We start from the raw sequence: 26,426 nt of genomic DNA, 5'->3' as shown, positions 1-26,426 counted from the left end.
CAGATTCTCTGTCCAACCTAACTAAATTGTGAAATATAGATGGTTTTATTAGTTGGCAAAGCAAATCAAATGGACTTGAGCATAATACCCCCATCTACAGCATTCCCCAACGCTACGAATGAAATATGTGGCTTTAGAAGCTTCCACCTTGAGTTGTGTTTCTATGGCAACTCTATTCTGTCCTCAGATAAAAGACCCATTATGATGTTTTGCAGAGAATTGGAGACAAAGTGAGTGTTTTTCTGAGATATTTCTTGTTAAAGGCCTGACAGTGTTCACAGTGGCCTGCAGGTAGTGTCTTGACTTGGCCTGTTCACAGCTGACCACAGACTCTAATGTGATATGGGCACATTGACTATCTCCTGTGTGCCACTCATTGAAAGAGCACCAATTTGTCCCCACGTACTGTGAAAATACTCTGCTTCAGCCTACTTCTCACGTACCACTGAGGGTTGACAATTTTTGACGTTGCTCTCATGTATACAGGTCAACAAGATTCAATTTCCTTGTACATAGATATACAAGATTCAATTTTCGGCCCCCGAAATACTGTTTTCCGTTGCAGCTGGATCTGTAGAGACCAACAAGTATAGATGAAATTGTTTAGAGAAACATTTCCACTGTAAACGCTTTAGAGACCTGACGTGCACATGTTGTATGTACAGATCATTGCATGTTTATTTATATGCATGTTTTAAAACTTTGTCTGAAGCTCAAATAATTGTCAGTCTACAAATATCTCTTTACCTAAAAGCTGGTATATATTCTTTTACCTCATCCAGGATTAATTTATTGAATTAACAAAGTAAGGTGCTGAATGAAGCCAGACAGAGTAATAATAATAAAGCATTGATTTTTTGGCACAGCTCTGCTGTCTGGAACTCATTTTATGTTGTATATAGTGATGATGTTTGTGCTGAGCTAGGCTTTTCTAACTGTTTTGTTGTTGTTGTTCAGTATGTAAATAGTCATTTATCATTTTTTGCTCCTAAGGTATTTAAATTTTTTTATAAATCCTTTTATTTGCATTGCACTATCATCTTGGCTGTGTTTGTTAGTTTACAGCACAGGATATATGTTCTCTAAACAGATATAAATAACATAAAATAAAATTAAAATAAATAACATTTTGAGAGCTTCTCTCACCATGAGAATTTACTTTGGTCAGTAATTAGATAAAAGTGTTAACGAGCTATTTACATTCTGCTTAAGTTCATTTCGAATTTCTGTTTCTGTGTTCTGTTGTCAACCATATGAAAAAACTCCTCAAATCCTCTTGTTTTAGGGGCCATTTTTGATGAGTCTGCCAAAAAGGATGATGAGGTGTTCCGCTTGGCGGTGGCAGATCTCAACCTCAACAACGAGATCCTGGAGACAGAGAAGATCACTGTGTCCGTGGAGTTTGTAGATGGAAACAACCCTTTCCAAGCAGTGCAGGAAGGTACGTCATTTGAGTATTTAAATCTGTTTTCAGAATGTACTCTTGCACATTTCTGGACTCATCCCTGTTAAATGTGAGGCTCATATGAGAAGCAATTACAAAAAAATGCCAATAATCTAATACAGTGTGTGCCTCCTCAATTCAAGTTAAACAATAGTTAAAAGGGAACAAGACAAATTCGGTGGCTGGATGGACACAGGGATAGATGAATATATTGGTGGGTGGATATCTACATTAAATTAAATAATCAGTGGATAGGTAGATTGGTTGACAGATTAGTGGTAGGTAGATAGATATGTACAGTAGGGTAGACAAATCAGTGAGTGGGTAGATAGGTTAGACAAGTTAGATAAATTGGTGGATGCGTAGATAGATAGGTAAGATAAACTGGTGGGTGAGTGAGTAGATAGTATAGATAGGTGGCTGGGTAGATAGGTTAGATCAACTGGTGGATGAGTGGTTAGATAGGTGGTTGGGTAGATAGATATGTACTGTAGGTTACATTGATCGATGGGAGGGAGGATAGATAGATAGATAGGTTGCATAGATTAACATCTACTGTAGTTTGGTGAGTGGGTAGACAGATCAGGTAGGTGGGTATCTAGAGGGTATCTAGTTAGAGAGGTGGCTAGTAGATAGTATAGATAGGTTGGCGGGTAGATAGATAAGTAAAATATACTAGTGAGTGAGTAGATAAATAGTATAGATAGGCAGGTGGGTATATAGATAAGTTTGATAAACTGGCGAGTGAGTGGTTAGATAGGTGGATGGGTAGATAGATATGTACTGTAGGCTACCTCAGTCGGTACATTAGGCTAGGTAGATCAATTGAGTTAGGTATATAGGTAGGTGGATAAATACTGTACATATACAGTAGTGATTGCAGTGTAGCATGTACAAAAATACATCATACTCATAAACTGGTGGGTACTAAATGTTATAAAAAGAGCAAATGTAAAACAGTTGTTGAGACAAACAGTTGTAGGCAGAGGAGTCAAAACAAGTCAATGTTTCATGCACACAGCGGAAGAATCGCAGAGTCTTATGGCAGTAGGCAGGAATGACCTTCAGTGGCACCCTCTGTTACACCGTGGATGGATCACTCTGTTGCTGAATGCACTCTTCATTTCAGCAAACATGCCTTGGAGAGGGTGGGAGACATTGTTCATGACGTTCATTAAGTCGGACACCATTCTGCTCTGAGCCATTACCTCCAGAGAGTCAAATAATGTTTGCATAAGACAAAAGACATGAATAGCCCGCATTTGTTTACTTGCTGTTATAAATACGTATTATGATGTAAATAGCTTGGTTAAACCTATGAAGGATCTTAAAGGGTAAGTATGGCTAAATTATGTGCCTCTTTTAATCATGAGAATAAAGTCTTGCCTCAGTCCTCCACTTTATATGCTCGCTCGGCCTGACATTATGCAATTGTCTGGATCCAACATTTTCATAGCATTCAGAGCTCAGCATTATCTCAGCCTCTAATATTTGATTTAAGATCAGTGGAATGATCTAATAATACCATGATGCTGTGGTTTCCACAAATTGGTGCTGTTAGCTCTTGGAGCAGGGCCATTTTCTGTTATCCTGCAAGAAAGGAGGACAGGTACAAGGCCATTCATGCATCAGCAGGTTCACTGTGCTCCATACAATCGCAGAGTTCAGTTAACTAGCACTTAATCTAACTTTGGCATCTTCCTGTGTTTCTCCCTCTATCTTATAAGAAAGTTTTATATGCTTGTTCTTATTTGTTCCAAGGTTTTTGCCAACCTGTTTCACTATATTTAACAAAGGAGCAATAACAGATCTGCTAAATTGTTTCAAACAAACCAGGAATTAAACTACTTTACACAGGGGGGATTGCTAAATAGGGATTATGGTGGTATGTTGTTTATTTGCATATGCTGTCTGCGTTGTTTTGGCACAAGATTCACTAAAGGATAGATAAGCCTAAAAATTGGTGCTCATCAGGGCTATTTGTGTAGCACGGTTCTCCATCATACAGGTTGCCTCTAAGTACCAGTTTGTGGAGGATCTAAATAGCACCATTAAAATGAGCTCAACTACACTGTGCATGGATTTATGTCTCATTTTGGTCTTTATCTCCATTATTTGATCATCATTTTGATGAATTACTGCCACCACGATCAACAGAAAATATGCACAAACACCTCTTTTCAATAAAAGTCTGTTTACCGGCTGCTTAGCAAGGCGGTAATAGCGCAATAGTAATTGGACTAGGCAAATGGCACTGACTGAGGCATGTTTGTGCTGAGAAGAATGACAATGGCAGTATAAATAGAGGAAAGTTAAGTTCGACTGCGGGTGGTTAGTTTGTTAGATGTAGGTTTATGAGCTAAAATGCCATATACACTACAGAGACAGCTGTTTTGTAAGTGACTTTTGTTATTTGTCACATGTTGTATTTTTTTTATTGAGCAAACCATCTCACATTTAATGATACAGGGCTTTGATTCAAAAATATAGTGCATAAAAAGTGCATGGCTGCTCATGCTCATTAGGTAACATCTCCTGTTTAGATATGTTAATGTAAACACGTCTGACATTTTTCTGACTTTCATTCCTCTCATTTAATTGTCTGTGATACTCTTAACGCTGGTCGGCAAGCATCTCAGCTTTTTGTTCTCCTCCGCATCTGAGTGTGGATGAATTTAGCGGCACCGTCATCCTTTTAGCCGCATGGAGCCTTAGAGGTCAAAGGGAGAGTAGGACATGTTGTAGTTGACCCCTGTTATCTAATGGAGAGACCTGCATTAGCTAACTACACCCTCTGCTCTTGATGGTTCTTCTTGCTCACAGAAAGCGCTCCTCTTCTCTGTTTGTGTGCCTTGCCATCCTTTCTTTTGTTTATTGGAAGATTCTGAGTGAGGGAACCTAATTACAGGTGCACATGTGTTATGGTTCAGCATGAGCGCAAACGATTCTTATGAATGTATGATTCTGGACATCGTTATGTATACCTCATTTGTTTAAACATCTGTTTATCTTCTCAAAGTCAGCTTCCTGCTATGTGATTAGATGAAACGTATCCAGAAAAGCTTGTCTCTCATGTACAATCTGTTCTAGCTTGGAAGTTTTTAACAGACCAAGAGATAAAAAATAAATAAAAAAGAATAATCCAAATATTTGACAGATTTAATAGACTCTCTAATGCGTAGCTCAAACTCATAGTGTGTTTGTTTCCTATAGCTCTTGATTAATAGATGTAAATGAGGCAGCATTCTTAGAATTCACATTAATGGAGATTAGCATTCACGCATGCTGCTACTTGCACTGTTGCAAAAGTTTGCAGCTTCTGGTGAATCCTATAGTAGGTGTTAGCAAAGTTGTGCAGAGTTTATGCAAATGAGCAGCAACAACAAATGGGAGTGCAGTCAGAGCCCTACAATAGTAGCAAACAAATGTAGATTGAATTGCCAGCCGCAGACTGGTTTTAAGAAGTTCTGGTGGTGGTGATACATTTTTTATTCAATAAGAAAGTTTTTTCCCTTAATTTTTTTTTACATATATTAATACAAAATAGAGAATAATTAAAAAATAAAGCATAATTTAATTATACAAGACATAATTTTATGGAACTGATAAATGGAATTACCTCTAAGAATTTATTTTCTTATTTATTTAGTTAGTTTTGACACACTTATGAGTTTATTGATATAGTTCTGGTTTCAGCATATATGCAATGAATTATGCAAGATATATATATATATATATATATATATATATATATATTCCACCTTCTTTTTAATATAAATATAAATTTTCTTCTTAGCAAAAGATACAGATAATATAGACACGTACAGATAATGACTTCGCTACACACCCCTACAATGTGTCTTGGTGGAAAAAAGGCTAAAGTGAGTGATTTACACATAAAAAAAAAAATAAATAAAAAAAAACAGAGTAGCAGAGTGAGAAATTCCTGTCTTCTAATCTTTAGGACTACACTGTCAAGGTTCATCCAGCCCTAAGGAATCAAAGAGAGTAAGAATTATTTATTTATAATTTATTTTTAAGGGTCTGTATTCATTGTGTTCATGTTTTTGCCACTGGCCAGATTGGACTCTCTGTTCCCAACTACTTGCACTGTCAGTCTGTCTGTATTTGTATGTATGTGTGTGTCCGTGCACATTGAGTGCTTTGTTTGTGTAGTTTCCTGGGTGCTGTGGGTTTTTAACCATCAGCGGCTTCTCTGATCTGCCAACTAAGACTGTCAGCTTCTCTTTGAACTCACATCAGTAATTACACTATGCTCTTACATAGATGTATCTTGTTTTGTCCTTTTATATGAAGCATCATCAGGCTCACTGGAGAGTATGTCTGTATGAAAGGTCAGAGGCACTGAAGAATGACTGGTGAATTGACAGGCCCCTCACATATTTTGTTTCTAAAAAAACATCCAAGTGCTTAATGCAGTATAGATTTGTTTTTATTTATTAATTTCAAAGGCCAATTACTATAAACCAATGCTAATATGTGCATTGTGGACCCACCAGAACCTGTAATTTTAAGGAACACACACAAACCAGGACTGTAGCCACTGTAGACACTGTGACGGGCACGTCCACATTAAGTAGTCGAGCGATATATAGGTTTGCATTGACAGATTCTTGAACTGATACCTTTGACCCTTTCTAGACTTGAATATTTGGTTACATACTTTACTCAATATACACTAGGGCTGTAGTCAAGTCCACCTTTGTCGAGTCCAAGACAAGATCAGGACTATCGAGTCCGAGTCAAGACCGAGTCCAAAGAGATTCGAGTCCAAGTCAAGTCCAAGTCCAAATGAGACAGTCAAAACAGAGAAAGAAAATAAAAGCATCTTCTTCAAAACCACATACTAACTATTGATAATTTATGGGACACGAGAGACAGCATATCTTCTATTCTAAGATAATAATTTTGCATTATTATTTGTAATGATCTAAAAGCATGTGCAGCAACACTGTAGGATCAAATTAGGATATTTTATTTACTTTAGGTTAACAATTTCACTAAAGTCACATAAACTGAAGTGCAACTTCACATTTTCAGCATTTTTTATTAAAGTGTAACAATCACATTCTGGGCTGCCAATGGAAAATATTACAAAGAACAAGCAACATAAGTCTAAAAAATAAATCAACATGTTCCCATTCTTGTTACTTGTTCTAAAGCAGGGTGTCCAAACTCAGTCCTGGAGGGCCGGTGTCCTGCAGAGTTTAGCTCCAACTTGCCTCAAAACACCTGCCTGAAAGTTTCTAGTATGCTTAGATTAGCTGTTTCAGGTGTGTTTAATAAGGGTTGGAGCTGAATTCTGCAGGACACCAGCCCCCCAGGACCAAGTTTTAAGACCCCTGTCCTAAAGAAACCATAGTACAATGTAACCAGCATATAAACACCTTCAGCTCTGTGTGTCTTTGTATGGCCGCGCATGCATTTGTTTGCTGTTTACCTTAGGCCATATAATATAGGTACAATATATATCCCCCAGGGATAGGGGGATATAGAGACTATTACAGGTGTTAAGCTGAGGCCATTTTTAATAGTAGAAATAAAAATCATTTCATTCAGTTAGAGAACAGACAATTAAAGATTGAAAAATTAAAGAAATTAAAAATTGGAAGGTTTTTTATTTGTTTCTAGACTGTACCATGTGGCAAAAAAATTAAGAAATAAATTGATTTTCATAGAATATTTGACCAATTCTCGATTTTGTACAATTTTAACTAGTCAACTTGAAAATATAACTACAACATGATTCAAGCAACTTTTTTTTATTAAACCTTTAAAGAAAATTCTATTCTAAGTGCACCACACACATGAAGTTGTCATCATGATGTAAATGTTAAACAAATCACTAAATATCTTTGCAGAAAAGGTGCATGAACTACAACTAAATCTTGTACAAACTTTTCTTATGCATATTATATGTTCAGAAATAATACAAGAAAAATGCTTAATTTTTTATTATTATTTAAGTAATTCAAATTCAAAATGACTGAGGGTATAACACCTAGAGTGCTATTATTAACTATAAATGCTCTGTAAAAACAATGAACAGTGGTTTTCAGCCTGTCACCTTGATGCAAACATGAAATATCAGACATACAGTAGTAGTTTTTCCACAGGTTTTTTATTTGATTACGCTGCTTTTCCATTGTTTTTTTCTGTGTAAACCTGGACGCGTTTGACTGTTGCGCTCGCGTCTCTTGCAGTGTCTCGTGCATGAAACGGCTTTCTAAAAACGCGGCGCTCTAGTTATTAAAAGATGTTTAACTCCAATCTTCTTGCATTTTTTCCTATTCCACTGCCCGCGTCACATCTTTGTCAACACAAAAGCACATTCTGTGTGAATGGCATAGAGAGCATCACAAGAGAGCGGTTAATCATGTGCTCATATGCGGTGAAAGTAAATTGCGCACGGGCATTTATAAGCTATATAAAAGCAAAGGAAAGTCAGGTGGAAGAGAGGGAAAACTCCAACGAACTTTGTAAAACCAAACTGTATTATGCAACTCGCCGACATTGTTTCTGTGGCCAAAATAAAAATTAATTATGCCTCTGTGCAGCGCACACACTCAGAGCCAGGCATATGACGCAGCCGTGCATTTACCAGGCGACCAATGGCAATTCCCGTTCTAGATGGATTGTAAATTAAACCAATTACATTACCCATTTTCCGAACAAGCGAGCCAGATTAATGGTTTTGTTTTGAAAGAGAGAAAAAAAAAGCATATATAGCTGGACTCGGTCGAGACCAACTAGAACATTTGGCGAGTCCGATGACCAAGTCCGAGACAAGTCCGAGTCCAAATACCAACGAGTCCAAGACAAGTCCGAGACGACAGAAAAACGTCTCGAGATCGGACTCGAGTACTGCAGCCCTACACATCCTTTTTAATAATGGTTTAAATTTTCTATTACATTAAAATGTATCCTCTGAAAGAAAGTTTGCATACTTTGTATACATCTCTGCCTTTTTTCTCAGAAATTGCTAGGATTACATTTTGTAATTCCATTGTTTTTTTCTCCCCAAAACCAATTTTTTTTTAAATGCAATTGTTATTGTTTTTTTATCTCACACAGGTTTTTATCTCACATGAGATTTTTTATTGCAATTATGAGTTTGTCATGCAAACCTGAGTTTATATATCACAATTCTGAAAAAAAAAAAAAAATCCAAAATGTGAGATGTGAATTCAGAATTGAGAGAAAAAGGCACAATTACCTTTTTATTTTTTTTATCGTGTGGTGGAAACAGGCTTGTACAGACTGATGTATGTACTGTGAGCTTAAAAAATCTTGTCACTATGGACACTATGAAGCTGTGAAAACACCTTTCCTGGAAGCGTTACAGTGTGTCAGTCAGAAGACCTCCATATAATATTTTTTATAAAACTGTGTACCGAAGCTGCCTGGCATCATGACATTGCTGTTAAAATGCAATCTGGTCCTTTGTGATAAAACTGATGTTTTTACAATATTCTGTTAGTTTCTTACAGTATGTCATCGGTTTGATTTTACTTTTCTTTATCAACAATGGTGACAATGACATCTATAATGCAGGGTCAGGTTATAAATAGAAATATGCTCTCAAGAGAAAGATAAAGGGACTGATTATAATGATGAGTGGAGATCTGAAGCTATTTAAATGTAGCTGAACATGCATTTCAGACATTTTACATTTAAACATTTCTTATAATGAGGGGATTCTGAAGCAGAATAGGAAAATTGTAAATGGATTGAATAAAAACAACCTAAAAAGGTGATGTATGGTGTTATAAATTTTTCAGGGATAGGTAAAGTTGTCCCAGATATCTCCCCATCACTGTTTTTGTTTGCATTGGCTCTCTAAATTTAGCTGAGTCACATTTTAAAAACAGCCTATCAATTATTAATTTCATGGATTTGATACTAAATCGCTGTTGAATTGAAGCTTTTCATTATTAATGAAGGATAGCAAGGTAAGCTTACTTTTTGGCTGGTCATCCTCTGCCATTGGGAACCGAAGCAAATTAGTTTTTATTTATTTAGTTTACTTAACTTTTTTTTTTCTTTTTTTTTTTAATCATTTACTCCATAAATCAAGTAGGTTGATAACACTTTTGGCAGTTACAGCTGTGAAACTCTGCCTTAGGCTATTTAAAATGACTTTTACAAAAAAACATTTAGTTTTGAAACACTACTAATACCTCAAACTACAAGAGAGGGATTGTGGCTTTGGCAGGTTTTTCAAAGAAAGCCTCAAGCATCTGAAGTTATAACTGCATGCCAAACACAAACTGAAATTACTGTCAGCTCCTTGAGCAATACAGTAATAATGCGTGACTTAGACAATACCCCCCCCCCCCACACACACACACGATTGTAAAGCACTTTGGGTATACAGCAATACACAATAAAGCGCTATATAAATGCATCATTCATTCATTCATTCATAATTAAATGCATCATTCCTTCACATTATTTTTGAAGTCATACCTGCAGAAACTGTAAATATATTTGTACTATTTCTTTTATAAAATAGTTATTAAAATCTGTATTATTTGATAATAATTTATTCATTTAAGTTAATTAATTACATTTTCTTGTTTAATTTTTGGCCTAATTTAGAATGCAATATTCTTAACCAGAGTTTTCTTCAAGTACATGTCTTCACCTTTTATTGTTGTTCTTCTCATCCGGTTCTTCTATACGCACATCCTGATATTGCCTTTCATGGTCTTCACCCTCTAAATGCCCCCAGCCAGTGTTTCTGAGGTAGAGCCACAATCCAATTATCCAGGCTCTAATCAATGGGGGGGTTTTCCAGCAGCGAGTCTGACATTTGTAATAAAGCGATGATATGATGGCATTCTACAGCTGACAGCTGGGTAAAACCCCGCCACTGTGTTTTGGTGGCATCTCAGAGGAACTTGGCCTTCCAAATGTGAAGTTTGGCACTTCTTCAATGGGCAAACTGGCACTTTCAAAGTTTCCCATGAATGATGGAGGGACATTTCTTTGCGCTTTTGGAAAATGGGAAAACAGCAGCTGGCGGAACGTCTCTTTTGGACATCGCAGGAGGGGTAGCCGGCTTCCTACTCCTGCTGAGAGCAGACCGTCTGAGCTGTGAATGTAAATTTGGCTCGACTGATGGAAATGATTATTGTGTAGATTATTGTGAGAGGAGTCAAGCACTTGATGGTCTCAAACACCAGTGTTATGCAAGTTAATTGGTTTTCAGATTTAATTGGGAAAAAAATGAGGGGTTTCAGAAATACATGTGAGGAAATTACACTTATAAAATCAAGACCAAGGCAATGAATGTTTATAGCAAGGCTGCATAAAACGAAAAGAAAAAAACGAAAATTCTGTCATCATTTACTTTGCCCCATGCTGTTCCAAAACTGCATGACTTTCTTCTGTGGACCACAAAAGAAGATATTTTGACTGTTTTTGTCAAAATTACAGTATTTGATTTTCATTGTGTGAACAAAATATAAGGCATTCTTCAAAATATATTCTCTTGTGTTCCACAGAAGAAGAGAAAGAAAGCAAGGAAAATCAATACAAAGTAAAAGTGTAATAAAGTAAAAGTCTGTGATTTGAGAAGTAACGTTATTCGTACTGTTGGCATCATCCTGACTTGTCTCTGTGTGTGTGTATGTGTGTAGGTGTGTGTGCACTAACTCTCTCATGCTGTGATTGTCCAAAGCGTAGACACAGCTTTCAGTTGTCTGAAAAGAGAGGTCCAATCACCCTGGGGCTAAAGCGGTTGCCTCTTGCCTTCACTAACCATCCTGCCTCCTTCCATCTCTTTTTCCCCTTTCTGTCTTTCTCTCCATACACAGCTACAGCAGAAATAATAACTCTCATTTATTTCACAGATTTCCTTCTCAACCTCAATCGCACTCTTTTCAAATCATTCCATTGGATTCTGTCACTGTAATGACACTTCTCATGCCTGATCCCCCTGAGCCGTTGTGAGAGAGAGAATTAGGTTCTCCTGACCAGACCGCCTTCACTCTGCTGGGAACCTGATTGTGCAAACTGCCGACTGGCCTTCCTTCCCCCTCCAGCACAAAAACGGAATACAAATAAGCCTGTAGTTCCCTTCATAGTGATTTGAATCACTCAGAGAATTATAATGACCTCGGCCTTATGAAAGGATGTATTGATTCATTAATGCAAGTCATGCATCTTTCCACCATGACTGCTCATGTCTTAGCTTTCAGGCACACGTTCTTATTCCTCATTCTTTGAACCAGTTTTGGACTAGTTGAGTGCCTTTCAGTAACAGGTGGAGATTGCTAAGTAGTTTTGGGCTGCCATTATATGGCAATGCAACACATTTTTTCCCCCTAATGGAATACTTCTCAATTTATTTTATCCATTATCTATTTACATTTTGTTCATTGTGATTTTCCACCTGAAATATACTACATTAGTTTTTTTTTTTGTGTGTGTGATATTATTTTAAATACTTTTTTTCTAAATTGTATAGTTGGCTTTTATGTTGTCATTTTACTAAATTAAATTATACAAATATTATCTGGAAAATATTTAATTTGTATTAAGTAAAATTTAGTTGAAAGCTATTACTTGTTATTATTCATGTTAAACATGGTAATAAAGATTTTAAATTCAGTTAAAAAGTTTGTGTAACACTTTTTTCATTATTTCTATAGTTTAATTGCATTATTGCATTGATGATATTTATATAGTAAAATTAAAATCATAATATTAACCTGCTAACTTTGGTATTCCTAAAAAATTAGGAGGTTAATATAGCTTATTTTAAAAAAAAAACTACTTGAAATATTGCCATTCAACTGAACTGGCCAAATGTTCCGCAACAAAAAAGTTCACATCACATTGTACTACATTGTTATAAGGTTAAGCATCACTCAGTGAATCTCCCATTGATTTGTCCACCTCTGGAGGTCAGACTTTGTTTTCAGAAGTGATGGCTGACCTTAGTTCTTTTACTTTACTGTTTTTCTATTGATCTCCACTGTCAAGAGTTCCTCAGACAAGGGAAGGAGGTTTGCAAGATTTCTGTAGGCCTTGATCCTTTTACAATCCTCTAGCAGCATGCACTGTACTCAAGAATTTACAGCTCCTTTATTCAAAGGCCTCAGATTTAAGTCTCATTTGAGCATTTGGATGTCAGTGGATGACCCTGGGATGATCTGGGTTTTGTGCTGAAATGTGACACCATGTGTTGTCACAACCAGCTATTCAGTGTAGATCCAGGAGGAAGACACACTCTTATCCCTACACTGTCCCTCATGTAATCTTCACGTCTCCCCACCTCTTTTGGCAGCTGTAAGGCCCTGTTTGCCAACACACAAGTGTCGTTCATCACTCTGCCAGTGATTAGAATCCCCAGCTGTTGGCATCTGGGATAGGCTGTCTGAGCTGACTGAGTCAGTGATCTTCGCAGACACTGGTGGTATAAATCAGGACCTCAATAATTAATCACAGAATGAATTCTGCATAGTTTCAGTCTTTATTTTTATAATTACTGCCCACTAGGCCTCAAGGTAAAGGGATGAGTCAGAAGTCTACAACAACAGAAAATAATTCAAGGAGACTTGATTGTGAATGAGAACATGTCTTTCGGATATGTTTAGGGAAGAGTATCCATCCATCCATCCATCCATCCACATTTGTCAGACAAATTCTCCTTTTGTAAATAACAGTATATCAAAGCAAAAGGCATTTCCAAATGCTCAAGATTCCAGGCCTTTTGTCAGAGCTTACTTTACATTTTTAGTCATTTCTTTAATGACTTATTTTCGGACCCAATAGTCTTAAATTTTGAACAGTATTTTTAATATATAATTTAAAATCGTATTGTTTCGCTTGAATATACTGTATCTTGTGCTATCCTTTGTTAAATTAATGCAATTTGGTTTGACATTTTAATACCTATCCATGCATTAAGTGTCTAAAACTTTGTAAGACCACTGAATAATGCTTAGTATGTCAACATATATTGGTCAATTGAACGGTCTTTTTTCCCCTCTGAGAGAACATAAATTAACATACAGCTATTAAACCACACCGATCCTTAGAAGGCTATTTAAAATGCTGAACCTCATATCGTGAACTTTCATATTATGTCATTGCTTAATGGTAGCGAAGGCAACTTGCGTTATTGTAAGTCCTCTGATAAGCGCTTAGGTCGCTATTGAAGGTTAAGAGATGTGAAATTGGAGGTTAGACAAGAGGCTGAGGCATTAAAAGACAAGGTTAAGCACATTATTGAAATGTCATTTTGTGAGAAATAGTAGTTATACTATGCCTCATGTTCTCATTTCATTTTTAGACTGTGAATTCAGTATACAATTATACTAAAAAAACAGCACAGTGCGACATGCACACAGTAGGTGATTCTTCACTGTCTTTCTGCAACTATACAATCTATACAAAAAAAAGGGTCTTCTGAGATTATATCACTCTGAATCCTCCCCCTAGCAGTCACTGTACAATTGTAAAGTTCATTATATTTTGTATTATCCACCTCTCAGTGGCAGGCTAAGGGCAGAGATGTTCTCTAGGGCAGATCCTGCCCCCATCTGTCACTCATCAGCAGCCAGTGCTCCGTTCCACTTGATTCTCAAACTTTTTGGAATATATATACATGTTTTAATATACAGTATAGCGCTTTATACATTACAGATTATTTCAAAGCAGCTCAGTAATAAACAGGAAAATACAATAACAGATTCTTCAAGTTCTTCCAGTTTAGCTGTAAAGCAGCTCTAAAAAGACAATAGTGTCATTATTCAGATCAAGTCTGCTTAGTGATGATTCAGTTCAGTTCAGTAATTACATAAAGGACATAAATTGTGAAACAAGTACAGTTTAAATATTTTTTTTTTTTGGAATGGTTAATTTATTATTATTATTTTAAATATATCAAACAATTTTGAACCCACAATTTCTCACACTATAGGCTAGAAGCATTCTGTCTTTGTGAAGGGCTCAAGCCCCTAAGGCTAAAATCCCACAATCGCCCTTGGCCACATGTACCACACCAAAACACCTCTGTAAAAGCTGTAAAATGTAGTCTTTGCCACAGTTTAGGGTACACAGTTTGTGTCATGTCTGTGTGCACCCTGCACCGAACCAAAAATATAGATGACATTGTCATGATGATCTGCACTGAACCTGTTTATTCAAAAGCTTTGACGCAGTGATTTTATTTGCACTGAGGCTTCAGGTGGTCTGTAATCTCATATTTGACTCAGAAATGTGCTTTTGCGGTCTGAAGTAATGTTACTCATTCTTTTGGCCTGCCGCTCGATGACCTGGTTCTATGATTGCCCGTATCTATTTTTTCATTACACTTCCTTTGGGCATATCCTTCTACTATGACACAGATTCAGTGACCTTTGACCATTTTTCTCTTTCATCCAACCTTCTGGCACCATACATGTCAGGCACCATTCATTCCTAGAAGTCCGTCAGTTCTTTTACTACTCAAAATTGACTCCATCGCACTCACACAGTTAAGGCCTTCAAATGTGAATAGCGAGTATGGCAACCATTAAAAATTCTCCTAACTGCTACCGTCTGCTCTTCCATCTTATCTCAATTGATTCCAGGCTGTGTAAAATGTTTATAATCAGGCTCTACCTCAGTCCTGCCTCTTCCTGCTGAAACTAATGAGGTGACTTTTCAAAACGGAGCATATCAACCCAGCCTGAGTTTATTTAATTAAAAATGCTCAAGCACTGCTCACGCCACAGCAGCGGTGGAGGACTCTAAATGCCAGGGCCCGTGTTACTGGCTCTCTGCATCTCAGGAGAGTGTCTCTGGAGAGAGATGATTGCTTTGTTGAGTTTTAATGTCAGGATGTTTTTTTACTATTATAGGAGATGCAGTCCAGAGGCTTCCTTGGCTTTTGTTAGATGCGATAAATAGCTCCCTGGGCTTAGACCATAAAAAACTCTTTCACGTCTCTTAATTGAATTAACTTCTCTCCATGTGACAGCCAGGAGAGGGATAGTGCCAATATGAAGTGCCTGTGATGGAACATGGCGGAAAAAGAAAATGTATGACATTCTGCTTGTTGAGACGGATAAAATGTTGACCTGGATAGTGAGATCTTTGTGTAATCAAATGTTGGCTATTTCAATTCTGAATTTAAATTGAATTAATTTAAATTCTGGGTTCAGTACAAGGTGAGCTCAATCAATAATATTTTTTTTATTTTTTTTAACCAAACAGAAAAATGGACACAAATTCTATTCACACCAAGGATGATAGTTATATCGATAACAAATTTAAATGAATAGTAGAGTCAACACCACAGCTCTAATATTAATGACCATAAGCAGAGCATTGGGTGAAGGCCTTTACTCCTTCTTTTTCTTTAAAAAGAAGCAAAAATCTGGGTTACAGTAATGCACTTACAGTGGAAGTCTATGGGGAAAAGGACCCATACGTAAACATTGAAATTCTCACTGTTTCTGTAGACACATAACATGACCCCCCCCCCCCCCCCCCCCATCTGCAAAATGATATTGCTTCTTGCTCATTTTGCGGTACTTTCAAAGTGACATTTTTATTTATTTATTTTTTTGTCAATACATCAATAATTGTTAATCTACTCCTGTTATCATTATTTGTAAGAAAAGGAATACGAGTTGTTGATATTTTACTGCCTTTAGTGTTTATTTCAGCTGGAAATGGCAATGAACTGTATGTATGAATGTGTTTTTGTAGTTTTGCAAAAATGTTGGTAGAAGCGTTTGTCTTTTAGTGTAAAAAATTAGCTTACTAATCTTTTCTGTGTACATTTATGTCCAATTTTACAGCTTTGTTGTCATAATATAACAGCGTAAACCCTGTAATACCACTAAAAAACAATGGTTTACACAACTTTTACAGCTCAAATAATGCTCAAGTTTAAAAAGAATATTTAATATAAGTGCTTCTGAAAATAATAAGCTTCAAATTTCTACCTTTAAACACCTGCCTTTAATTTCACTTCATGTGTGTCGGTTTAACATCAGTTGTTATCGATATAACTATCATCCAGTTAAGTCACAAATGCTATTGACTGAATTTAACTTGTAGTGAATATTCTTTTAATTGCATTTTGTTAGACTGAATGTTCTATGTTGGCAATGTCATCATCATTGTGTCGCTAGGCGCTGACTTTGGCGTGGTTTGCACTGGGTACGTGGGCAGAGACTTCCTGCGAGCTAATCGATTTCTGCATGTGGTGATTGTGTGCAGGTGAATGTGCATGTGTGTTTCATGGACAACTATTACACATGAGAAGCAGACTGTGTGTGTGTGTGTGTGTGTGCTGTTACACACCGTACAGAGGTCAGTAATGAGATTGCAATCTGCCAGCATTCATTCTTGTGCCAGTTTGAAGATATGAGGAGATTTAGAGAGGGTCAGGAATCACATCGCGCTGAGGTTTTGCTGACAGCAGCCACCGAACATTGTAGCCCCTCTTCTGCTGGGGAGATATTCTCATTTTTCTGGCCCTCGTGTGTGTGACAGGTATAAATATTACATCTATCCACAGTAAAGGCGAAATACAGTCTCTGCAGACAAGTAATAAAAGTGAAATGAAATAAGAGAAAGGAGTTTGATGATATGTAAGTGATGTAAGTGACGAGAGGTTATAAAATAACTGTTTCTGATCGCATTATGTAGCAATGCCATGCTCTCCTCAATCTCCCTGCACCTCGCTCTCTGTCTTTCTTCTCTCTCTCCGCTCCTTCCTCCTCACGTTGCTGATGGAGTCCTGCTCATCTCGGTTCTGCTGCTCTACGTTGTAATGAAAGGGTCTCTCTCTCTTTTTCTCTCTCAGGCCCGGCACAAATGCAGCCATTAAAGTGCATTAAAGCACACAAAGATCCTCTGTCTCTTTGTGAGAGAGGAAAAATATCTGCCTACTGCCAGAGTTTTGGCTAATACAAGTGTCCACCTGGTTCTCCTCAAAATAGAGTCCGTGTATCTGTGCCTTTTATCTAAAAAAAGGAAGCCGATGGGTCTTGCAAAACAACAGACTACACGCTCTATGACAAAAGCAATACAGTTCTGCATTCATATTTATAATTGACTCAGTGAAAGAGAATATGCATCAGAGTCATCAAAGAAATCCCACTATTCACTGCACCTGGGTCCTTTTTACTCTGTGATCCCCTGCTGAGACATAACAATCTCCCTAGAATCGCACAAAACTTAACTTGGCATGGGTCTTTTTTTTCTTCAACATTTAGATATTTCTCTTATTTCTCCCAAATCTAGGGTTTCATTAATTTTTAGTTTTCACACTCACATTTTTTTTGCCACATAAAACAGACCAGTGCGACCAGTGAAGTCCGAATCCCCAGCTAATGATTCTTATGAACTGGTTCTTTTAATTTATCAAAAGGATGCAGCGCAAATGACTTATGTGACTTTATTTACATTTACATTTACATTTATTCATTTAGCTGACGCTTTTATCCAAAGCGACTTACAATTGCTATATATGTCAGAGGTCGCACGCCTCTGGAGCAACTAGGGGTTAAGTGTCTTGCTCAGGGACACATTGGTGTCTCACATTGGATTCGAACCCGGGTCTCTCACACCAAAGGCTTTTTTATACTTTTTTTAGTGAATAAAACACATGTAGCTCAGCCACTGCAGTCCACAATGATTCTAATGAATACAGCACAGTGCTCTCTGATTCATGAACAAATGAGACAGTTCTATGTGAATTAAACACATACGTGCAGCTCAAGTTTATTCCAATTCCCAAACAAATTAATCTAATGAATCTGAATATCAGAATATCAAATGCAGTCACTTCCTAAATGAATGATTCAGTTTTGTTCGTAGTGGATCAGATACAGTGAGTGCAGTGCAGTCTGACTCCATAAAGACTGACGAGCCAATTATTTATCATGAATCAAACATAGGTGCATATGTGAAACAAACAAATACAGCACTTTATGAGTTTTCTCAGTAGTACTTTATAAATGTTAGTCAATTTTAGTTGTAGTATATTAGTACTTAGGCCAATTGGATTGCATTTATGCCACCAATGGTGAAAAATTACTAAAAACTCCTTTTGCAACAATCATTTTATATATTTTTATTGTTTACAATATCTAATCATTTGACATTGAATTGCATTTCATTTTTCAGATATTAATTCTTTGATCAAATAAATGGAACCTTTAAAATCGTGATGAAACAGAAGTAGCGACAGATCTTTTGTATTGTGAGGTACATCTGAGTGTAACAGATTGTTGAAAATAACATGTAAAGTGGACACTTGGTTCTATGAATCGGCTGTTCATTGGATTTTAAAATGTGCCAGTGGCACTCAAAAATGGAGGCAGATGAACACAAGCTTGCAGGGGCAGATTTCAGCGGGCTAAACACTTGGAGGAACCCTGCATACATTACCAGAGAAAAGTCTGTCATTTTAAACAGAAGATCCAGTTGACATTGACAAAAAATGAAGAGTTATTTATTTATTCATTAAATAATAATAATATTTAAAAAAAAAAAAAAAACACAAACACACAGATGAATTGATCTACACAAGCACATAGAAATAAAAAAATAGACTGAATTTTCATTTCATGTTGACTGTTCAATCATGCCACATGAGGCCTTAGGTGTTCAACTACGTCTAACAACAATTTCAAGCCAAAATAAGCAAGTGTTAGCATAAAATTGCACAGTGTTAGCATTGCACAATCAGCAGCAGCAGTAGGTCGATGTGAGCTGAGTGACATCCTGACTGGGAGGCAGACACCTGACCCTCAGCTCCAAAGGGAACACTTTAGCACAGAGCAATAAACAACACTCCAGAGACGCCATGGAGCTCACCATCGCAATAATAGGAATGACCTTTCTTTTGTAATTAAAATCATGCTACGTCCGGCTAAGTTAAGCCTATGGGTTACTATAAATTGAAATTAATGTGACTTAAGAAGTGTTAAAGCAAGTGTTCTAGCCTTAATTACTATGTAGGCATGCAAGTGTGCACTTTATGTACTTTAAGCAGGATTTAATGGAAAATAAAGTGAAAACGTGTGAATTGAGGGTGCTGTATAGTTGTTTTCAATCTTTGTCTCCTTAAAGCACTTTGCAGTAATGCTTTGTATGCTTCAGATGGCAGATTGATGTTGAAGGCACAGTTGGAGCACATCCCTCCATGCCGGTCTTGAGCCTATTGATTTCGCTGCCTCCAGAATGACTATTGACTCCATTTATTTAAGCGAGGTCCCTAACGACACTTGAGATCAACATGATTTCTGTCAGACTGACTGAACGGAGCATGGTCTACTGGTCTTGGTACAGTCTCCTGATTGCCACCCACGCCCATGAAAGACTCAGATGCTCCATCTTGTCTCTGTCTGGGTGCACTCTGACAATTCAGTCAGTTTTACATGCAGGGGTGGAGATTGGAGTCCCTGAGGGGGCCTGGCCCCTTAATCCTCACTGAGTACCAGATGCGGGATCTTGACCTGAATTAGCATAACCATCACATTTCTCACCTTTGCCCCACCTGAGGCGAAAACACCACAATTGAGCTCATTATCAACAGCCCCTGGGTCATCAAGCATCCAACACATGCTGACAACATCACTTGCTGCTAATGGCCGTTTTGTCTTAACCTCAAAGCAGAAAACTGAAGCAGAGGTTATCCAAGGAAAAGCAATTTGTGCAACATATAGCTTGTAAGAGGTTGTGGACACATTCTGCAAGAACTGGTTTGTGCTGTGTATTTTTCATGGCGACAGAAATAGACAATTCTGGGAACGTTAAAATTGCTCTATTTACTCATCAGCGGGAGTTCCGTATTACTAATGGTTCCAAAAAGATTAGGTCTTTAAAGGGCATTTTTGGTCTTTGCTTATTCTGTAAGTGAGTATTACCGCTGCGGGAATAGTGTTGTTGTGTTCTCACAAGTAAAAAATTAAAAGTCAGAACTGTGGTGTACACACATGGAGATTCTGGCCTGTGTTGTGTCGGGATTTCCTGTGTCCTTTGTACTGCTTCTGTGCAAAGTGGGAAAAATACTCAGAAATACTGTTGTTGTATCTTACAAGTTAATTTTTTACCCCCTTTTAAAATGTTTAATGAAGTGCTGTTTCCAGAAATGTTCCATTTAATTAATTTTAGAGGATAGCAATAATGAATCTCTCTATATATATTTATTTTGTTAATTAAATTTAAAATTGATTTGTATTTATATCATGATGTTTATTTATATTATGTTTATTAATTATTTTTTTCCGTTTCAGAATTCTAAATCCAAATGAATATTGCATTATATTAGATTATTATGTTATGTTATGTTATATTAATACATATTCCTTTATATTTTTATTATATAGAATATTTTTTTTTTCTTTCCTGACATTATTCCCAGTTAGTAGATCGTTGCCTACAAATTGTCCATCACTGATTTCACACATAACCGCCACTTGTTGATGGCGTACATTTGCTATCAATTTTGATCTAATAGATGGTTTGCAATTACCAGAGAGTCTAAAACAGATGCAGTTGGATCAGTATTAAAGAGATGTGCGCTAATGAATTTTGTCCTAATTAATTTCTGAAATTGTTCTCTAGAGTTTGACAACTATAGGCAATACTTTGGCGTATTGCTGCCAGGACAGCATAGACGAGTAGGCAAATGCACCTGGCCAGTACACCTAGGCAGGAAATAGAGAGCAAAAGCTAGAGATGTCACCAGATCGAGCTCTGGTAGGATGGATTCTTGACAAAATGGGATTCTGTGTCTCCTCAGCAGATGGAGATGCACCTGCTTTCCCCATAGTCTCCTGTCTCAGCCCCAGGGACAGTTGAGACACCACAGGCTTGAGAGGTGAGCCAAAAGATACAGAAAATATTCATCCCTGTCGTAGGAGATGTCCTGGGGCTTTAGAGGATATTGCTTTCGTACACTATCAGACTGCAATCAGAAACAAGCCTCTGCTTGACATCAGCAGTGTGGAATTAGTTTGACATCAGCAGGCTTCTTCCATCAACCCTGCTACCTTTTGGGCACTAATTATTTACAGTTTCACTAGAATAGCTGCAGATCTTCATCAATTAGCCTTCACTTGCCAAATCCTTATCTGTCGTCCAGTCAGAAGGAGCAGAAAATGTTCCCGTCTTGTTCTCAGCACCCATGTAGTGAATGATGGTACTGTCAAGTCCAGAGGTTGTTAGATTGTGTGTGTGCTTGTGGAAAAAAGATGCCTGAATGCACATTGATGAGGGAGATTTTTTTTTACTTTACATTCTGTAGTCTCCATGTGGATGAAATATTCAGGACATACTAATGTTTGACAGCTTGCACATGTAAAAACTATTCAGATTTTATAGTAAGAGTTTAAAGCATCATTGATTCAGTACAGATCTATCAGGTTACTAAACGCTAAAAAAATTCCTGATCCACTACTGGAATGTCAAAAGCTTTGCACTGTCTGTGCCAAAGCACCTTGAATCTTAGTATTTTTAGGCTTTATGTATCATTTCTCTGTGTCTGGGCCAAAGAGCCCAGTAATAGTACAAACAGATCACCGAGTGAAATCAAATGAAAAATGATTGAGATAAATGAATTCACTATTTTTAAAAACATTTATTCAATATGTAGCCATGGTCCATTCTGGTGTTGTACATGTGGCTCTTTGCCATGTAATGAGAAAGAAGCTTTTAGTAGTCATAGGTGCTTTTAGCCAAAAAAAAAATATATAAATAAATAATATAAAAAACATTGAGCAAACTGTGGTTAAGTGCTTTGCTCAAGGCCCTGAGTTTCAGCCACTACGCCATCGCAAAAACAGTTGGGACAGACAGACAACAATTTTGATAGTCATATGTGACCCTGGACCGCAAAACCAGTCATAAGGGTCCATTTTTTTAAATTGAGATTTATACATAATCTGAAATTACAGATTTGTGATACAAACTATTTGAATAGGCCGTGATACAACTATTTGAAAATCTGGAATCTGAGGGTGCAAAAAAATCTAAATATTGAGAAAATCAAGTTGTCCAAATGAAGTTCTTAACAATTAATATTACTAATCAAAAATTAAGTTTTGATATATTTACAGTAGGAAATTTATAAAATATCTTCATGGAACATGATCTTTACTTAATATCCTAATGATTTCTGGCATAAAATAAAAATCAATAATTTTGACCTCTACAATGTATTTTTGGCTATTGCTACAAATATACCCCAGCGACTTAAGACTGGTTTTGTGGTCCAGGGTCACATATAATAAAGATAGGCATTCTGTTTTTACTTAGAAAAAAAAAAAACATATGAAATATATCCAAAGGCGCCCTTTGTTCAACTGAGAAGTTCATATTTCTCACAAAACTTCACTCCTACAGTCAATATCAAATTAAAGTTTATGGGTGTGGGATGCCACACTTGTATTAGAACAGCCTCTCTCTACCACAAACAGTCTAAAATATGCTGTAATGGAAAGAAACTTGGACCATCTCCAATTCAAGTTCAAACACTTATAGAAAAATATAATTATCTGCCACAATCTAGTTGTTTTGAAATGGAAACAACAAGGTAATATATATGCACTGTTTATTAACATTATTATTATTGTTTATAAATTAAATATTTTAATTAAATTGTTTAATATAACAATTGTTTTATATAGATTAATATAGTTGACAATATAAGTAAGTAAGTTAGTTTAAGTTTATAATCCTTTCGGAAATTATTTTTGTATCTGTGGCAACTCCTCAGTGATCAACAACAATAATTAACAAATGCAAACAAAACATCAACAGATTACAAATAAATCCAAATTAATAGAACCAACATCAAACCACATCCCTTTCACAACAACAGAGTCACTGCCTTAGATGTAAAAATGACATGTGATATCACAAAAATCTATTTTACAGAGCTATACAGGAGGATATAAAGGATCTTTGTGCACGGGCAGTCCGTAATAATGGTCCCCTGTAACTTCGACCAGATGGTAATAACTCATATTCACCATAAAGAGGATGTGATGCATCCCGAAGAATATAGCTCACTGTAAAAAGTGATACGTTGACTTAACTTAAAAAAATTGAGGAAACCTGTTGCCTTAAAATGTTTTAAGTAAATAATAATTTAAAAAAATAAGTTAACTGAACTTGACAATTCCCATAACTTATTTTTTTTATTATTATTTACTTAATAATTTTAAGGCAACAGGTTTCCTCATATAGTTGACAACTGGACAGAGGGAAATAGCATGCAATTGTGACATCTTTCAATGTTATACTGTGTGACAGTATACAATTTTGAACATATTGTGCACTTAAGGTAAAATAATGTGCCTGAAGGACTTTTAGGATGTAGAAATAATGGGATTTCATACTGCGCCTATCCCATTTCATATCTGAGACACAGGAGGCAGATGAGCTTTGACAGGTCCTTTTTTTAAGATTTTTTTTTAGAAATGCAGCTTGTTTGTTTTCCATTATGGCTTGTTCAATTGGATCACTGACTGCCTAGAGCAAAATTGGACAAGGAAGTGAACCACAAATACAAAGTAAGATTCAGTAGACCTAAATGTCCTCTAAAACTCTCCCTGCTAAAAATGTTAACCTTCACCTCTAGTAAAGAACAGAAAAACAACAAGGATGAGGGAAACAAATGGCATAACTGTCCTCTTGTCAAAGTGGTAGAATCAGATGACATACGGCAATGTGTCATGTTGCATTTTATGATCTAAAACCAAAACAACGTGAGTAATATCCATCCTAAAACACAATATGTTAGCCTTAGTATTGCTTACTTGTGCTCTAGCAGTACCTGACAAATTTAAAATGTCAACAACACAGATAAATTCTCGCTCATGCTCAGTGTTTGGTCTCTCAGAGGAGTGCATTGCTGCACAACCCATCTGGCCCTAAGCATGTTTCTGACATGAATATCATTATGCTTGGTGGTCTCTCTCATGCAGCCGCTCCCCCAGTATACATGCATAAGTGATCATTAGATTTTAAATAGAGTTTACTGGTGCCTATCAACTAGTGGGGAGATAACAGAAGCATTTATCGTCCATGACAAAATTACATTGATTGCCAATAAGGATAAAGTGGTCTCAGAAAAGTCTTATGCAGGCCGCTTTTCCTCCCATAGGAGTGGTTTTATGAACTAAACAGTACAATACAAATTCAGTCAATGAGGAGGTTGATAGGTATTATCTTCTATTCTTTCTCCTCATCCGTTGTGGGTCATGCTGCTTTGTTTTTTTCAGCTCAATTAGCTGCCTTTCTTTTGTTTGATAAATGTGCATGTGTGATAGCAGTGTGGTCTCCCACATGAATTCTTGCGGACTTATGACAGCCATTAAGTAATTCCCAGATTGATGGCTACAAGGCGCTTCACCCTCTGGATTTGGTTCGCAAGGATTTTTGGAAATGAGTCTGAATATTGATCATCATATTTCAAGCAACGTCTGACATCTGGAGTCCCTCCGGGTTGATTTGTCATTCCTCCCCCACCTCCATTTGCATATTCCCTCTGTGTTTAATTCCCTTTTTAAACAGAGGCTTAATTAGTTGGAGTCACTGGAGCAGTCTTGGATTATGCCTTTCAGAGAAACAAAACATTTGATCTCATTTAGAGTAGTTAAAGAAAGCAGTGAGGCTCACTGACCATTAGCTACGCACCGAACCAGAGCCTCAGGCACATTTGTAGAGAGCAAAGCCCTGAGCTACACTCTAAGGACCTTCAAAATATATGCAGATTCAGATTCTCCTTGTGTAATTTCAATCAGCCTCTAAAGGTGAGGGAAAGTGCTGGCGTTTCAGTATAGTAAGTGACACTTTCCATAAATGTGGTACACGATGTGGCAGAATGCCTCTATTTCAGTGCTTATCAGATATTTAGTTATGTCATTATTTTTCATTTCTTTATGCATTTTCAAATCTTGTGATCCGTTATTTTCTGTTTGTTTATTTGAAAACTTCAGATGCAAATACCTCTAAGTCCGTCTGAATTTTTGTTTTTTTGTTTTTTGAGATTTTTTCTTTTAAATTAGCATTTTTATCAGGCTCCGGTATTTAGATTCAGTAATGTCATTTTAATGGCAAAGCAAAGGTTATTAGTCAGTTATTTGAAGCCTTTTATTTTTAAAAATGTCCAATGATATTTTCATAGAAGCCTGACGAAAAAATGTATTTGAAGGGAAAATCTGAAGTCTTCATTTATTTATTTAGATTATACCAAAGACATGATATTTATATTTTTTTCCAAAATGAAGCATGTTAGCATAAGATTTTCCCTCGTTACACATTTTAAATGTCTATTCATTCATTCATTCATTTGATCAATTTTGTGTATTTCAATTTTGATTTTCTTAGTGTGAAGAACATTTTAATAATCTGAGGAACATTTTTCACTATAATGAACCTTTTGTGCAATGGAAATATTTCATGAATGTTAAAGTTTTTTCTCTATGGTGCTAAAAATATATATATTTTTTATATATATTTATATTTGTGGAAAATTAATGAATAAATAATATAGTTATTTATCATTTTTAGTTTGACATTCTTAGGTTGTTGATCAACAGTGAACACCTCAAGCACCTCTTTTCACTGACCATTTGTTTAAATCCTTTAAAAAATTCAGGCCCCCTTTTTTACGCTATGTGTAGGTATAGTAGTAAGGATAGTATCCCTAATTGTGTTTAGCTGTGGCTACATATTATGTGGATTCGGAGAAAAGCCAACCCTGATATCTATTGACAAAAACAGGAGGCTCATCAGCTATAATGCTAATGCTGATCAATAGATATGTTGAGTGGAGATTCTCATTATCAAATTTATTTACTACATCCTGGTAGTTCATGGCGGAGCACGTTTGTAGTATGGCTTTACCATTCTCTGGGGCAGTAATGCTTGACGTAGCGTGGCGATAATGCCATAGGTGACTTAATCTAGAGACCCTCTTGGGCATAGAGAGCAC

At 36.6% G+C, this 26,426-nt stretch overlaps 1 protein-coding gene across 1 annotated transcript in view; it reads left to right on the top strand.

Moving 5' to 3' along the window:
- Positions 1-26,426, top strand: part of LOC306848013 (glutamate receptor ionotropic, delta-2) — a gene marked incomplete at both ends in the record, with an annotated part of 396,902 nt that overhangs the window by 41,123 nt on the left and 329,353 nt on the right. The window contains one exon of the mRNA XM_079382321.1: positions 1,286-1,441. Within this exon, the coding sequence (XP_079238447.1) occupies positions 1,286-1,441 (156 nt within the window). The remainder of the gene's footprint in view (positions 1-1,285; positions 1,442-26,426) is intronic.

Source organism: Barbus barbus (genome assembly GCF_936440315.1).
Source record: "Barbus barbus genome assembly, chromosome: 28".
In the NCBI taxonomy this organism is placed as follows: domain Eukaryota; kingdom Metazoa; phylum Chordata; class Actinopteri; order Cypriniformes; family Cyprinidae; genus Barbus; species Barbus barbus.
Note: the sequence above shows the minus strand (reverse complement) of the source record. Positions and strands in the feature narration are given on the sequence as shown.